At 38.0% G+C, this 16937-nt stretch overlaps 1 protein-coding gene across 2 annotated transcripts in view; it reads right to left on the bottom strand.

Annotated features, from left to right (window-relative positions):
• The window catches only part of ITPR2 (inositol 1,4,5-trisphosphate receptor type 2), a 495598-nt gene that overhangs the window by 353316 nt on the left and 125345 nt on the right, over positions 1-16937 (bottom strand). For both annotated transcript variants that reach the window (XM_028829349.2, XM_028829352.2), the window contains exon 10: positions 11609-11653. In XM_028829349.2, the coding sequence (XP_028685182.1) occupies positions 11609-11653 (45 nt within the window). The remainder of the gene's footprint in view (positions 1-11608; positions 11654-16937) is intronic.

A 16937-nucleotide genomic window follows, 5' to 3' on the forward strand; every position in this document is an offset into this window, starting at 1 on the left:
AACAGTAGTTTCTTATTTGTAAATATAAACGCTGTTTATTGACTAGAAAAGGGCATACTTGGCATACTATACATCGTAAGGGAGTATGGGCATGTGGGAACGAAGAAAATGCAGAAACAGTTAGCAAATAATACTTCTGAATTTTTTTTAAGACAAGGTCTCACTCTGTTGCCCAGGCTGGAGTGCAGTGGCACAATCAAGGCTCACAATAGTCTCACTCTCCAGGGCTCAAGAGATCCTCCCACCTCAGCTTCCCGGGTAGCTGGGGCTACAGACGTGTGCCATCACACTGGCTAATTTTTATAATTATTGTACTAACTGGACCTCACTATGTTGCTGAGGCTGGTCTCGAACTCTTGAGTTCAAGCGATCCTCCCTGCTCGGCCTCCCAAAGGTTGGGATTACAGGAGTGGGCCACGGCACCTGGCTGATATTTCTAAATTTATCCAGAGCTTCTCACAATACCAAAGCCATTCCTTTGGTTGTTCTCATTAATCCCACAACAAAAAATTTAAGAGAGAAAAGTAAGCATTATAATTTCCATTGAGCAAAGAGATGAGTGCAGTTACCTAAAAAGAGATGAAAGATGAGGGAAGGGGAAAAAGAAAGGGGAGGAAGAAGGAGGAGAGGAAGAAGAAGGAGACGGGAAAAGAGGGAAAGAAGGAAGGAGAGGGGGTGGGGAGAAAGGATGGAGAACCGGAAGGGAGCAGTGGATGGTGGTAATGAACGCTCAGCCCCAAATTCAACTGACCAGGGCCTGAATCCAAGCCAACCCAAGCCAGAGGCCAGGCCTGAGGCCCTTAAATACGGTAAGAGTCACTCCTCTAAGAGTAAATAAGAACTCACGGCTAAGACCCTCCCCCTCCCCCAAGTCTTCTGAAAAAGTTACCTTGGGTCATGAGACCCACTTTCATGGTGATTTGCATGAAGGATGAAGAAGTCTAAGAACTGGAGACAAAATTTATGAGGGGGGAACCCACCCTCTCATCCCTCAAGAAGAAAGTCTAAATGCCTTTAAATAACCCAATAATAAGTAGTCTGTCCAGACAAATGAGTTTGAAGAGATGGCTGGCGCAATGGCCTTAATAGCTTAGGATCATGGACTCTCTTCCCAAATAATCTCTAGTAGTAGTTAGCAGTTAACCTCTAGTGGTAGTTGGCAGTTACTCAAGTGAAATTCTATTGAAATTTATTCCCTGGGTTTTAATTAGTCTCTTTGAAACTTTAGACAGCGCTTTCACAGTTTTATCCTGCATTGCAATTCCCACAATGGGTTGTGAGTAAGAGCCTTTAAAAAAAAAAAAAAAAAGTCGGGGAGAGTGAGCTAGTTTGAATGGAAAGGTAGCAAGAGGGGAAAAGGAAGAAAAGGGAAGTGAGAGTGGTACACTAGAAGAAAAGCAGGAGTGTGCAAGAAAAATGGCCTCTGGTCCAGTGTCACTGAATATTCTTTTTATTGGCAGGGAAAAAAATGATGTCTAAAAATATGTATAGCTTACTAAGGAGTGAGAGCTATGAGTTAATATTATTAACCCATTTTTTAGATGAGAACACTGAGGCTTTAGGGGCCAAGTTTGCATAATTCTCATGTGGTAGAGCTGAATAGCAAATCCAGCTCTAGCTGACTCCACAGTCCTAACCTGTTAACTATTATGCTACAGAGAGACCTTGATCATCAAGAAGGCTCCCAGAAAACCATCAACTAACAACCTGGAGAAGATAAACATAATGGACTCTCCATGTTTTCCTGTTTTGCTCTACTTCTGTGACTGCCTATTGCTGGATTTATTTTTTTAAAACAAAAGAAACCAAGATGCCAAGAAAAGCCCAGGACCAGATGGCTTCACAGCTGAATTCTACCAAACATTCAAAGAACACCAATCCTTCTTAAACTCTTCCAAAAAAAAAAAAAAAAAAAAAAAGAAGTAGAAAAGATACTATCAAACTCATTTTATGAGGCCATCATTATCCTAATACCAAAGCCAGACAAAGATACCACAAGAAAAAATCTATAGGCCAGTATCTATTAATATAGATGCAAAAATTCTCATCAAAATACCAGCAAACCAAATTCAACAACAGGTCAAAAAGTGTATACACCATGACTAAGTGGGATTTATCCCTAGGATGCAAGGTTGGTTTAAACGTATGCAAAACTACCAATGTGATATACTACATTAACAGAATAAAACATAAAAAGCACACGATCATCTCAATCAATGCAGAGAAAGCACTTGACAAAGTTCAACATCCTTTCATGATTAAAAAAAAAAACTCTCAACAAAATAGGTGTAGAAGGAAATTTCCTGAACATGATGAAGGCCATTTATGAAAAGCCCATAGCTGATATCATAGTCAATGGGGAAAACCTGAATGCTTTTCTTCCAAGACTTAGTACAAGGCAAAACTGCCCACTCTCACCATTTCTATTTAACACAGTACTGGAATTATTAGCAAGAGCACATAGACAAGAAAAAGAAATAAAGATTGGGAAAGAAGAGGTAAAATTATCCCTGTTTCAAGTGACAGGATCTTATATGTAGAAATCTTAAACACTCCACTAAAAACTGTTAGAACTAATCAATGAATTTAGTAAAGTTGCAGGATACAAAATCCACATACAAAAATCAGTCACATTTCTTTTTACCAATAAGAATCTATCTGAAAAGATATCAATTCCATTTATATTAGCGTCAAAAACAATTCCATTTATAATAGCGTCAAAGAGAATAAAATATTTAGGAATAAATTTAACCAAAGAAGTGAAAGATCTGTACTCTGAAAACTATAAAACACAGAGGAAAGAAACTGAAGAAGATACAAATCAATGGAAAGATATCTCATGTTCATAGATTGAAAGAATCAATATTAGTAAAATGTCCATACTACCTAAAGCAATATACAGATTCAGTGCAATCCCTATGAAAATTCCAAAGGCATTTTCAATTGGAAATAGAAATAACAACCCTAAAAGTTGTATGGAACCGCCAAAGACCCAGAGTCTTCAAAACAATCTTAAAAAAGAAATGCAAAGTTGGAGCCATCATACTTCCTGATTTCAAATTATATTACAAAACAACATTAATCAAAACAGTATGGTATTGGCATAAAAACAGATACATAGACCAATGGAATAGAATAGAAAGCCCAAAAATAAACCCAAGCATACACAGTCAACTAATTTTTGACAAGGCCATCAAGATGACACAATGGGAAAGTATAGTCTCTTCAATAAATTGTGATGGGAAAACGAGATATCCACATGCAAAAAAAAAAAATGAAACTGGACCCTTATCATACACCATACATAAAAATCAACTCAAAAGATCTGAGCATAAGATCTGAAACCAAAAAACTCCTAGAAGAAAATACAGAAGCAAAGCTTCTTCATATTGATGTTGACAAGGATTTTTTGGCTATCTCACCAAAAGCACAGGCAACAAAAGCAAAAATAAACAAAGTGGGACTACATCAGACTAAAAAGCTATACACAGCAAAGGAAACAATCATCAAAATGAAAAAGCAGCCAAGGAATTAAAAAAATATATTTGCAAACTAAGCCAGATAAAAGTTTAATATACAAAATATATAAGGAATTCACAAAACTCAGCCAAGAAACAAGTAACTCAATTAAAAAATGGACAAAGGACCTGAATAGACATTTCTCAAAAGAAGACATTCAAATAGCTAACAGGTATAAGAAAAGGTGCCCAACAGCACTAATCATCAAGGAAATGCAAATCAAAACCACAATGAGATGTCACCTCATGCCTGTTAGAATGGCTATTTTCAAAAAGACAAGAGATAACAAGTGCTGAGGAAGGTGTGAAGAAAAGGAAACCCTTGTGCATTGCATTGTTGGTGGGACCACAGATTGGCATGGCCATTGTGGAAAACAATATGGAAGTTCCTAAAGAAATTAAAAATAATACTACTATAAGCTCTAGTAGTACCTCTTCTGGGCATATTCCCAAAGGAAATGAAATACCACCTCATAAAGAAACATACACCCTCACACTCATTGCAGTATTATTCACAATAGCCAAGACACGGAAACAACTTAAGTATCCATCAACAGATGAACAGATAAAGAAATTTGCGCTATATATAATATATGTTTATATACAAAATATGATTCATCCTTGTAAAAGGAGATCCTGCCATTTGTGACAACATGGATGAAACTAGAGAACATTATGCTAAGTTAAAAAAAAAATACACAGAAAGGAAAAAAAGCACATGCTCTCACTTATATGTGGAATCTAAACAACAACAACAAAACAGAAAAAAAAACACACAATACATAGAAATAAAGAGAACAGAATAGAACGATGATTACCAGGAGCAGGGGGAATGGGGAAATTGAGGTCACAGTGTACAAAGTCACATATCTGTAGGATGAATAGGGCTAGAGATCTAATGCAGGGCATGTGGAGTATAGTTAATAATCGTGTATTCTATACTGGAAATTTGCTAAGAGAGCCAATTTTAGGTATTTTTATCACAAAAATAAAAGGTAACTATGTGACATGATGGATATGTTAATTTGATTGACTACAGTAACATTTTACTATACATATGTGTATCAAAACATCATGTTATATACCTTAACTATATACAATTTTAAAATGAAAAAGTGGCTCATGCCTATAAACCTAGCACTTTGGGAGGCCGAGGCAGGTGGATCACCTGAGCTCAGAAGTTCAAGACCAGCCTGAGCAACATGGCAAAATCCCATCTCTACAAAAAGTGCAAAAATTAGGCATGGTGGCACATGCCTATGGTCTCAGCTACTTAGGAGGCTGTGGTGGGAGGATCACCTGAGCCCAGGAGGTCGAGGCTACAGTGAGCCGAGATTGCATCACTGCATTCCAGCCTCAGCGACAGAGTAAAACTCTGTCTCAAAAAGGAGAAAAGAAAAAAGTGAGGGAGGGAGGCAGGTGGGGAGGAAAGGGAAGGAAGGGATGGAGGGAAGGATGGAGTGAAGGGCAAACTCAAAAGTGTGTTGCTTCATCGATCTATATCATGTAGCTCAACATTAAAATCTAGGTGTTATAATACGATTAGGATGGCAAAAACACAGTTTTTGAACCGAAGGCCTTGAAATCTGATAGTGACACTAAAGCCACACTGCTGTCCAACTGCAAACAGCTGAGGCAAAAAGGCCTGAACAAGGTCTATGCAATCCTCTTTCACAGGGACCAGTAGAAGACCATGTGCAAGTAGGAATTCCTTCTCAAGGTTAAAAACTATAGTGACATCTGATACTGAAGAGGACAATGATTATGAAGAACATGGCATACAAAAGGAAGGAAGGAGGAGGTTTAGAAGAGGAAGTGATAATTCTAAAAGAAAGCAAAGGATGTTTGTTTTTAATGATATCCTCAGTAACATGAAAACTTGGAGAGAAATAGACCAGGAGAATTACAGTCACAAAGAAATACTGGAAAGAGCTTTAGGGAATTTGCAATCCTATTGCAGCCAAAAGAAAGAGCCACAAGCACACTAAGTGTTGTTAATACATGTGAGAGAAGATTGCCTTGGAATATAAGGACACAGAAATTATGAACAAGATCAATCAGTTATACAAATAACCCAAAGGATTTTTGTGACTATTATAGGCAATAGGATTTGGGCACAAGTGGCTTAAGTGGAATATTGGGAAGGCACAATTAAAACATAATATTAACTAACGAAGATAAAACGTTATCAGTCATATTGAACCATGTTTGAATAAAGGCTTATTAACAGAAGATCAGCACGTAACCCAAATAAATGGAGAATCAAACAGTTTCTCTCACCATTGCCTCGTGTAGATTCAATAAATGGCCAGTCTTCTTGGAAAAATAGCATATCCTTAAAAGGAGTACGTGTCATCTAATTTCCTGAGTCTCCTGCACCCCAATATTGTAATTTAGCCTTTGATACATATTCTACTTCAAGGAAAATGCACCAACTGGCCCAAATATTTAGATCTATTTGGCAATTGAAAGTTGGCATTGTGGTTTATTCATCAGTCTTTTGTGAGTTCATTTAGCAGGAGTTAATCCTCCTGCATTTATTCCTCTTTTAAAATGCTAATGAAATAAATTTTCTAGACTCATAAGAAGAGATCGGACCCAGGTTCCTAGACATTGCCCTCCTACCCTAGCCTCCGTGGTAATGTCTCCCTGTAAAGGCCTAACAAGAGTAGTCAGGGACCTCTCTATTTTGACATTCTCACGCTACAACAATTAGACTCTCTTCCAAACACAGAAAAAACTCACCAATTAGGGTTAATTAAAAGAGGTCACTCTGAATTACTTATACTGTTTAAGACTTGTGGTTTTATTTTAATTACATAGGATAAGTGGAATGCGCTATTCCACCCTTCAACAGTTCATTTAGGTTCCTGGAAAATGGCTTTAATGAAATGAAAATCTCCATTTATAAATAGCATACAACACTTGTTTATGTGTGAATAAGAAATTCAAACATGTTTAGAAGATTTTTTTGTTTGTTTGTTTTGTTTTGTTTAAGACAGAGTCTCTGTCACCCAGGCTTGAGTGCAGTGGTGTGATCTCGGCTCACTGCAACCTCTGATGCCCAGGTTCAAGAGATTCTCCTGCCTCAGCCTCCCAAGTAGCTGAGATTACAGGCACCTGCCACCCAGCCCAGCTAATTTTTTTTTTTTTTTTTTTTTTTTTTTTTTTTTTGTATTTTTAGTAAAGACGAGGTTTCACCCTTCTGGTCAGGCTGGTATTGAACTCCTGATCTCATGATCCACCCGCCTCAGCCTCCCAAAGTGCTGGGATTAGAGGCGTGAGCCACCGTGCACTGTGCTGTAGCCTTAAGCATTCTGCTTTCATTCTCTTGTACTCTGTTAATTTGCTTAATAAACTCTCTTGGTAGACAGTCTGACAGTAAACGTCAAGCCCACTCCTTGGAATGTGCCCTCAAGCCAGCCTCTAATGACATCTGAATAATGTGTGATAAGTATACAATTTTTAATGTATGGCTCAAGCCTCAATATAGAAAAAAGTCAAAAATATATCTATAACCTGAAGACAATTCAGTTTAAAATTGTGTCCTTGTGGCTTTTGTTTATAAACTTATATTGATTTTTTTAAGAAAAAAGACACAGAAACACTAGTTTCCCACAGAGAATTACAGAAGTGCAATGCCCTCTCTCTTGCATCATGAAAATACATTAAGGTATGACAGAACTTAAACAGGTATTAAATTTAACCTCAGCTAGCTCTCCAAAACACTCTCAATTTAGGGTAACGCAGGGACTTGAATGTTAACCTGGTCTATTGAGCTCTTAATTAAACGAGCATTTTTTACTCAAAAGAAAGCCACGCAGCCTCTCAGGTTGTACATGGAGAAAATCCGCTATGAAAAGCCAGCTGAGTCAACTCAACTAATGGCTCTCCTTGCTTTCCATGCCATCCTGGGGCCTGCAGGCATCCGCAAAGCAGTCAGCTCCTAGAACACCTTCTCTGTTGACTCATTTGTGAGTCATCGAATTTTTAGCACAGACATCACGTTGCAATTCTGTTGTTGGGAGCCAGAGACATTCTGTAAGAAATGTCTGCATTTGCAGAGTTGGTTCAGACCTGTGAGTGGCCACAGCAGCGTAACGACGTGCAGGCACGTGTGTTTTTGTTCACATCCTCCGGGGCTCTCACTACTGACTTTATGTAACCGCACATAACACTGCCATTTACAGCTGCAAATACTTCTCTTGCTGAGGTTCCTTAACAAACTGCTACTCTCAAATTAATTTCTGATAGAATCTTTGTTTCTGTGTTTTCCTTATCACCTTGTCACTGATGAATATATAGTAAAACAAGGAAATTCGGGGGTCAGAATCTGGTACTCAGGAAAATTTGAGGGTCTGTCAGAATCTGGTACACCCCCCACCCCCCACATTCTATGGAATAGGATTTTCAGTTGTATTTCCACAAAGTTCCCTGGTTCCTGGAGCATTTCTGTTGATGTATATAAATGCACATAGACTAGTGGTTCTCAACAGGGAATATTTGCCCCCCAGGGGGCATTTGGCAATTTCTGGGCAACTGTTAGTCGCCACAATCAGGGGCCTGCTATTGGCACCTGGTGAGTAGAGGCTGTAGACGCTGCTAAACATCCTACAGGCAAAAGTCATCCCACCACAACAAAGAATTATCTGGCCCAATATGGCCAGAAACCCCGACATCTAAAACAGACATTCCCAAGAAAAATCAGATCACATTCCACATAAATATGGTAATGTTAAGATGGGTAGCGTTAATTCCAAAAAATGCCCCTTCAAAGAGCCATTTGAAAAGATGCAGCCTTTCAAGAAGAAACCAATGACTGTCAGGTTCCCAGCTGGGCTTGATACGGTTCCAATGTTTACAGGGTCCCTGTGGATGCTGTACATTTGTAAGATTGGAAATAACAGACTCCTTTGTAGAATAAATACAGCAATTTGTGTCTTAATGGGAGCTCTGACACACACTGCCTCATTTCAGCGGCACCATGCGTGAACCTTTGAAACTTCAAATATGGAAGGCAACATTTTGATAAAGGTTTCTAAATTACAACAAAAAAATATTAACTGGGCATTAAATAGACAACATCAGGAGAACGAGGAAAGAAAAAATCAGCATGGTCATAATAAAGTCAGTGTTACTGGAACCCAGATCTGAGGTGAAACAGTATTCTGTTTTGGGAAATGATTGCATATTTCACAGGCTGGAGATAAACTCTAACAGCTCCTTTGTTTTCTTCTTTAGACAGAAAAATAATTATTGCTCTGTGGCAAATGGTCTATAAAATAGGAAGCTGTATTGGTAGCTTTATGGCTCCACATTCCCAATTTTCTTTGCTCTCAAGCTAGGTATTCTGGAGAGGAAAAAAATTAAATCAACTGTCTCCAGTTGGATGTCTCCCTGAGATGACAGATGAGACTCAGTCATAAACATCCACAGCAAAAGCAGACCCATCTGTGTTGAACGCAATTAAAGTGCTGCCAGTAACAACAGCTTAAATAGAAGAGCACTCTTTCTCACCTTTAGAGGTCAATGAAGAAGTCGTGTTTTGGAATAAAAAGAAGAAAAACTATCAAGTCTAACTAAAAGTTTGATTAACAGAAAGAGTGAACTTCACCATGGATGTACGATTATTTATATAGTTTGTGCTGTTCCATAGAACCTCCATGCCCTATGTAGTCAACGCTCGGTATCTGCAGGGGATTGGTTCCAGGACCCCCTGCATACAGAAAAATCTGCTCAAGTTTCTTATGTAAAATTGCATAGTATTTGCATATAACCTATACATATCCTCTTATATACTTTAAATCATCTGTAGATTAGTCATAATATCTAATACAGTGTAAGTGCCAGGTAAATACTTGTTATATCATATTGTTTTTTAATTTATATTATTATATTTTGGTGTTTTTGATCTGTGGATGTTTGAATACATAGATGCAAAACCCCTGGATAGGGAGGAAGACTGTATTCTCCCACTCTGTTCAGGCCAAAATCATCAGTAGTATCAGCAAATATTATGTAGTAGAAAGGAGATGCACAAAGATTTAATTCAGTTGTACAGTTTGAAATTTTGATATGATGCTCTTTTAATAGAAATAACTTACAAACTCAAAGAGTTTCCATCTGTCTGATCTTATTTTATCCTCACGGCATGCAGGTGAAGTACAGAAGACAAACATGTTCATCCCATTACACAGATGGGGAAACTGAGTCTCAAGAAAGCTATCTCACTTGTCCAAGGCCACACAAGTTAATGGTGGTGCTAGAACAAGACTCTCTTGGCCCTACACCATGCTGAAGAAGTCACACAGAATATTACAAAAATAAACCTTGTGAAAGAGAAAAGCAGCAGCCCCTGTCATCCAATAGGTGGTCTGGTCCTCTTAGCAAGGCCATGCTGTTCTGTCTTGAACAATTTCACAGAATGTCATCAGACAAGGCCACTCTGTGACTGTGATGGATCAAGACAAAACAAGACCATTCCCTAATTATGTCTAAACATAGACAAAATATGAATATTGTCCAAGCCACAAAATGACTAAACATCCCTCTCCCCCAACTAATATGAGTGACTGTTGCTTCCTTAGAAGCCTGTCCTCCCTACAGATAAAATTTATTAAGATACCAATTACAGAATTCCTCTTCCTGACAGCATTCTCATCCACAGCAAAGCCTCACTTCCTTAAATCCTCCCCAAATCACCTTACACAAAACACAAATCCTCTAGTAAGTTCTTTCTGACATGCTCTGAGATGCCCCACAGCTCCCCATGGTAGGTGTCCTTTCCCGCTGCGTAAGTAATAAACCCAACTTGTTCAACTACCCATGTGTTCCTGGTGGTCTTTGGGTGGAGGCCATTGACAAGCTTATAGTAAGAACCAAAGAAGCCATGATTCACACTTTGCTTTTTAAACCTGGTTACTGACAGCATTTTCCTAAATCATATGAGAGTAAGAACCCAACAATCCTGAGGCAGCCATGTGAAAACCAACAAGAGAAGAGCCCACTCAGTACGCTAAAATTGAATTATAAATAGGAGATCCAATTGACCAAATAAACCTATCTCTATGTTTAGAGACATTTTGATATGTTAAAGTTTTATTGGGCCAATTACCTAATACTTCACAGCTTTATTTCTATTGTAAGCCTGGCAGTCAGAGAAGGGAGTCAAACAGAAGGGATTGAATGAGGTACAGAAATTCTGATCGGATTTACCTCCCCCAGGTCAATATCCTCATAAAACCTAAAGCTATGTACCAACGCAAAGATACTGGCCGTGTTAATGAAACATTCCAATTCTTTCTGTCAAAGGGTAGAATTTTGAATGATGCAGTAATAATACCTACCAATTTCAAAAGGAATTGCTAAACTTCTAAGAAAACTGAATTATAGACTGTATCTAGATTATATCAAAATATCTAGTTAAATTGCTTTTTAAAACTTTTTTAAAATCTAGCCCATCATCCAGAGATTCTGTCTGCATCACATCAAATTATCCTGAATTTCTGAATTTTTGATTGAATAAAGAAGCCATGTTGTCACTATGAAGCTTTCTTCTTCACAGATGGCTAAATAAGCAGGGTAAATAATCATAAAGATTGTCATGAAAACTGGTGTTAAAATAAGATTGAGATGTTTTTCAAGTAGGACATGTTTGAAAATCAGAAAAATCAGTCAGCTAGATGCTTCAAGTTCTCCAAAAATAAAACCCAAATTATTTTGAATCCAAAAGGAATGTCCTATTGTCCTATTTTAACATCATCACACACCATAATTCCATTTATCCTTCTTAATTTCTGTGCATTTCTGGAAACGAAACCTAGACCCATCAGATCTCTCAGATGCCAGCTGCCTTCAGCACTCCACCAACAATGGCCTCCAAGTTGCATTGCAAAAATCTTCCCAAGCACCCATTATTGAACATTTTCTCATAATCTAAACTGTATCACCTTTTACCTGTGATCCACAGGCTCTACTCAGAAAATCTCTGAGTTTCTACTCTTCAAATTTACTATTAAAATTCCAATCTGTCCATATAAAATACAAACAATATGTTTGAGATTTGTTGGAGAAACGCCAATTCTACTCACCACATTTTTTCCTTCATTTTGGGCATCTCGATAATCAGGATTAAGCTAGAAAAACAAAGGAAGATTAGTTTTTCATTGCTATGAAAGGCATGTTAACAAGACCAGTGATCTTCAATTCAATTAATTATTCTATCCTCAACTAAATTTAATATAAAAAGAAGCTAAGAAAGAAACTATCAGGAAATATGACAATTTAAAATATTACCATCAAACCCTAGTTGCAGGAGACAAAAGCTAACATGCCAAGTTCATTGCCTTGGTTTATATCAGAACTGTAGACATCTTTGAAGAAGTAAGAATTGACCATATCACCTCCTCTGGAAAAACATTCAACAGAGTTCACCATTTTACCCTTTGCAACAAGTGCCGTTTACCAATAACTCAGACACAAATTGAAATTTAAAAAAAGGGAAATTGATGATTTGAGATCATGCTTTACATGTTATGCACACAAAGAAAAGGAAAACGAACCAGAGCAAAAAAGGAGCTACGTATCAGGTATGTGAGCAAATACATGAGGACTACTGAAACTAACAAACACATGTCTTCAGGCTTGGATAGTGGCATTTTGGAGCCAATCTGATGACAAAGATGAGTTCTGGATGTGTTGAGTACGGACCCTTGCGTCATGTGGCTGATTGAAATCCATGACTCCTCACTCCCACTTGTCCTCAGACTCAAAGCGATTCTTAGTTGTTCTGAACTAGTTGATCACTCATAAAGCAATAGATGTATGAGGTGTGTTTCTTGAAACATCAAGTTGTCCAACTGAATTTAATCATTTTAATGTGACTCAACTGGTGTACACAATGCACAATCCCAGTAAAGTTATCATTTAAAACGTAAGGTCAGGAGTCTTCCTCATAATACCATTTATCTAGCAGCTCTGAGAATTGCCCCTTCCAACTTATCACTAAATACCAATGAGGGTTCTGAAAAAACCAAAAGCAAAGCAAAATGAAAGGAAGAAACTCCCAATCTCATTAAGAACTAAGGCTGAAAAAAAAAACGAAATTCCAAATCTTCAAAGACCTGATGCTAATTATAAAGTAGATAGTTCTTGGGGACAGGCAGGTAATGACCCGGTTTTTATCATGTGGCAAACTTCAACGTCTCTTTAAGCTAGTGGCCATGTACACAAAGATAAGAAGATACTGAGTCAGTTTGAACGCTGACGTAGAAAACCAGAGAATTTACCGACCAAAAACCTATAGAGAAGGGTTTCTCTGTCACTGGCAAGCTGCCGTGAAATTATGCAGAAACCTGCTTCCCTAGTCTGCTACCTGTCTCTGTCTTTACATGACCAAAGAGATGCCCAGAAAACAAGTGGGCAGAAAGTGGAGGGAAAAGATGATGGCCAAGGCCTTTCTGGGAAGCATGGTGTGAAGAGAGAAAAGGAATGCTGTATGCTGGAACGACATTGCATGATGATACAGAAATAGCAAAGGGGTAGGACACAGAAGCAAAGCAACTGCTGTTGAGCCCGGGTGTGTAGAGTCCATAGAATCCACAGAGTCCATGTCTGCTCAATCTGGGAACTGCATTGCAAGTGCACCCATCAGCCAGTCCTGCAGCTGAACATTTAGAAAGAGGATTGAATTGTCACGCTAGAGAATTTAAAAATGGAACGAAAGGACAATCCACTCAACCCTCTGGTTCTGCGCAGAGCTCACTCATCTGAGGATAACAAGGAAAGAAGAAAGGAAGGAAAAAACAAAATAGGACTGATGGAACACTAAGTTAGAACAAGGGAAATTCCTTCTCAGAGTCTCTCTCAACATTTCCTATGATATGATGCAAAACGAATTTTCAGGAAATGGTTTGGCATTCTCAGCAAAGTACAAATAAACATGACCTCTACATAAAGGCAACAAAATAACATAAAGAGTTAAAATGATAGTGTATTGCCGGGAGTGGTGGCTCATGCCTTTAATCCCAGCACTTTGGGAGGCCAAGGTGGGTGGATCACCTAAGATCAGGAGTTCGAGATCATCCTGGTCAACATGGTAAAACCCCGTCTCTACTAAAAATACAAAAATTAGCTGGGCATGGTGGCGGACACCTGTGATTCCAGCTACTTGGGAGGCTGAGGCATGATAATTGCTTGTACCCAGGAAGCAGATGTTGCAGTGAGCTGAGATTGCGCCATTGCACTCCAGCCTGGATGATGAAGTAGACATTGTCTCAAAATAATTATAATAATAATAATATATACATAATAAAATAATAATATAAATAATACAAAATAAGAGAAGTTAAGGAAGATTTCAATATACATGAAAACATAAATACAAAATTAAAATTCACATTAGCACTAATAGAAAGCATAGTTACAGAAAATCAGCAATGCAGAGGATGAGCAGCTGAGTGGCTACCCCTCCATACAGAAGGAAGGTATCCAGAAATGAGAATTAGGAAAAAGAAAATGGTCACAGACAACCAGAGAAGGGACAACAACTAACGGGAGACCATTAGACCTCTCAAAATGAAGAGAGAATAAGTGGAACACAAGTAATAATCAAAGATAATAGAAGATAAAAACCTTTCCTCAGCTGAAGAAAGAATTGTGTATGCAGAGGTTACCCTATCCGTGGAAATCAACCACAAAAGATTGACACATTCATTTCAAGATGATAAGGGGAAAAGGCAGAGAAAACAGTGGTAGGGACGTAAAACAGAGCCAGAAATTAGGCTTTTAAAAGCATGTCATGTAAGAAAAGAATGATAAACTAAATATGGTATATTCAAACGATGGAGTACTACTCGGCAATGAACATGACGAGCTTCTCATGCAAGCAACAAGAATGAATCTCAAAAACGTTAAGTAGAGGAAGGCACACACAAAAAACAACATACTGCATGATTCCATTTAAATGAAATAAACAAACAAAACTACACTATGGTGAAACAAATCAGAAAATGAGTAGGGGTATGAGGGAAGGAAGTAAGGATGGAAAGCAGTACCCAGCCCAAGAGTCTCATGACAGCCGTCTTTCAGTTTTCAGAACTGACACACAAGAAGGGTAAAAAGATACAGGTCACCTGTTAATCCTGGGACAGCTATTGAGGGGACTTGAGGCTGGCCTTTGTCTACAGAGACCCAGACTTTCCCTCAGACTCCTTAACTTCCCTTCAATTATGAGTAACAGAATTAGTTCCAAGAATCCAAGAGTGAAAGGTAGAGGGCAAAGAGTGAGTTAACTGGCCTCCTTTCTACTGATTAAAGAAAACATTTTCACTGGATAGTAAAGAAAATTGTAGCACAGTGTTCAGAAGAAGTTTATTCATCTATTTTAGTCAAGTTTCACCACAGCTTTTAAAAACTGTTTTCTGTTTGAAAAATTTCAACTTTTCTTTTAAATTAAAAAAAATCCATACTAAAATTTTAGCTAAATTATATCCAAATGATACGCAACATGTTCAACCAAGGATGTACCTTATGGCCCAAGTTTTCACTCAGTACACATTAGAATGGTTATTACAGATACTTTAAATTCATGCTGGAAACCATGATATATCCCTCAGTAAAACACACACAAAAACAGGAATTAATGTACCTACATCAAACACAAAATAAAATAATTTATGCTCTCTGAAACTTAGATCATATATTCTACCCCAAAGACAATGTTACCTTCTAAAATCAGTCTTTACGTATTTCCCCCGCTTAGGATTACCCGTCCCTGACTGGCTGTCTGGGGAAGTGAATTCCAGTCTCTGCTCTATAAGGAAACACCAGCGTCTTTAGGGAAGGTGGCCTAATGCCCATGGAACTCAGTGTCCTCATCTGCAAAATGAGAAAAAGACTATGACTAAACCATGACTCTATGTCAATAAATTTTACATATTCATATCTTTGGCAGCAAAACTACAGATGGTGCCAATCAGTTAGATTTTGCCTCATCTGTGTCTCTCAGGCTGCAATATGATTTTTTAAATAATTAACATAGAGCGATCACCTCAGTAAACTCAATAAAGTATAAATAATAACAATAATGATGAGGAAGAAAAGGAAGAGGAGAAGGGAAAGGAGGAGAAAAAGCCACCCAAATAAATTCAGGGCCATATAAATTTACTAACATTAACTATTAAAGGCCAAATAAATATATGCTTTAAATTATACTGCTGCTTCCCATCTCTAAATAGGATAATAGCTGTAATTATCAAACAGACTATAAGATGAATAGAAAAAAATTACTTTTTAAAGAAGCAGGAAAAAAACATGGTCATATGGAGGTCTTTTAGGACTCAAAGTCTTTATGTTAAAAAAATAAATTATAAATTTGGCATTGGAGAGCTAATATGCCATTCAATCATTTATTCAATAAATATTAATAGAGCATCTATAATGGGCAAAGCTTTGCGGCATTGGTATTTTAGCAAAGACAAAGAGAATATGGTCCCTGACCATAAGACATTACAACCTAGGAGGGAAAATAAGACATAAATACAGTCAGCTGAAATACAAAATAAAATGTGACAAGGGACATAAGACAGGAATGAATAATTTATAAATAATATAGGTCAGAGGAAGGAGGGCTCTGTGGTGGGCAAATTTATTCACAAATTATTCATGGAGAAGGTAGCATTTGAGATAAGCCTTGAAGGACAGGTAGAATTTTAACTGGCAGAGCAGGAACGAGGGAGTGAAGAAGGCAGCAAGGCTGGAGGGGCCACTGCCATATAGATGAGAAAAATGAGACTTCTATAGAGAATACCTATCGGTGTCACTTATGAAATACTTTTTTATACTCTCTTAAAGGTTAATTCATTTAACCTTACAATTATACTATAAGACAAGATTCTTAACACAGTTTACAGATGAGGCACTTGGAGCACATCAACTGAAGTGCTTTATGCAAAGTCACACCACTGGGGAGTGGCAGGGTGGGCAAGCACACGTCTAAGGGCTCCAAAGCCACATCTTTCAGCTCCTGTAGCATGCTGCTTCCCTCCTGCCTCCATAAAGCGGAGAGGTGTGATGCAAGCTGGGAAGGAGGGTCAGCCCAGACCATCCAGGCCTTTAAACCACAGGCCAGAGAGTTTGCATCCATATTCAGAAGATGCAAGGGGACAGAGGATGAAAGAGGGAAAGTAACTAAGGGCAGTGGTCCAAGGAAGAGGTGGGTGGACCCAAATGAAGATAATAATGCTGGAATAAAAAGGAGAAAGTGGATGTGAAAGATTGTGCAGAGACAGAATCAGGAGAATCTGAACGTGTAAACTCAGAAAACTGTTAATCATGACTCTCACATCTTTAACTATGAACTAAAAAACATCACTATTTTGCAAGGAAACACATTTTAGATAAATTTACTGATTTTGTATG

This window comes from Macaca mulatta, chromosome 11, assembly GCF_049350105.2.
Source record: "Macaca mulatta isolate MMU2019108-1 chromosome 11, T2T-MMU8v2.0, whole genome shotgun sequence".
Taxonomy (NCBI): domain Eukaryota; kingdom Metazoa; phylum Chordata; class Mammalia; order Primates; family Cercopithecidae; genus Macaca; species Macaca mulatta.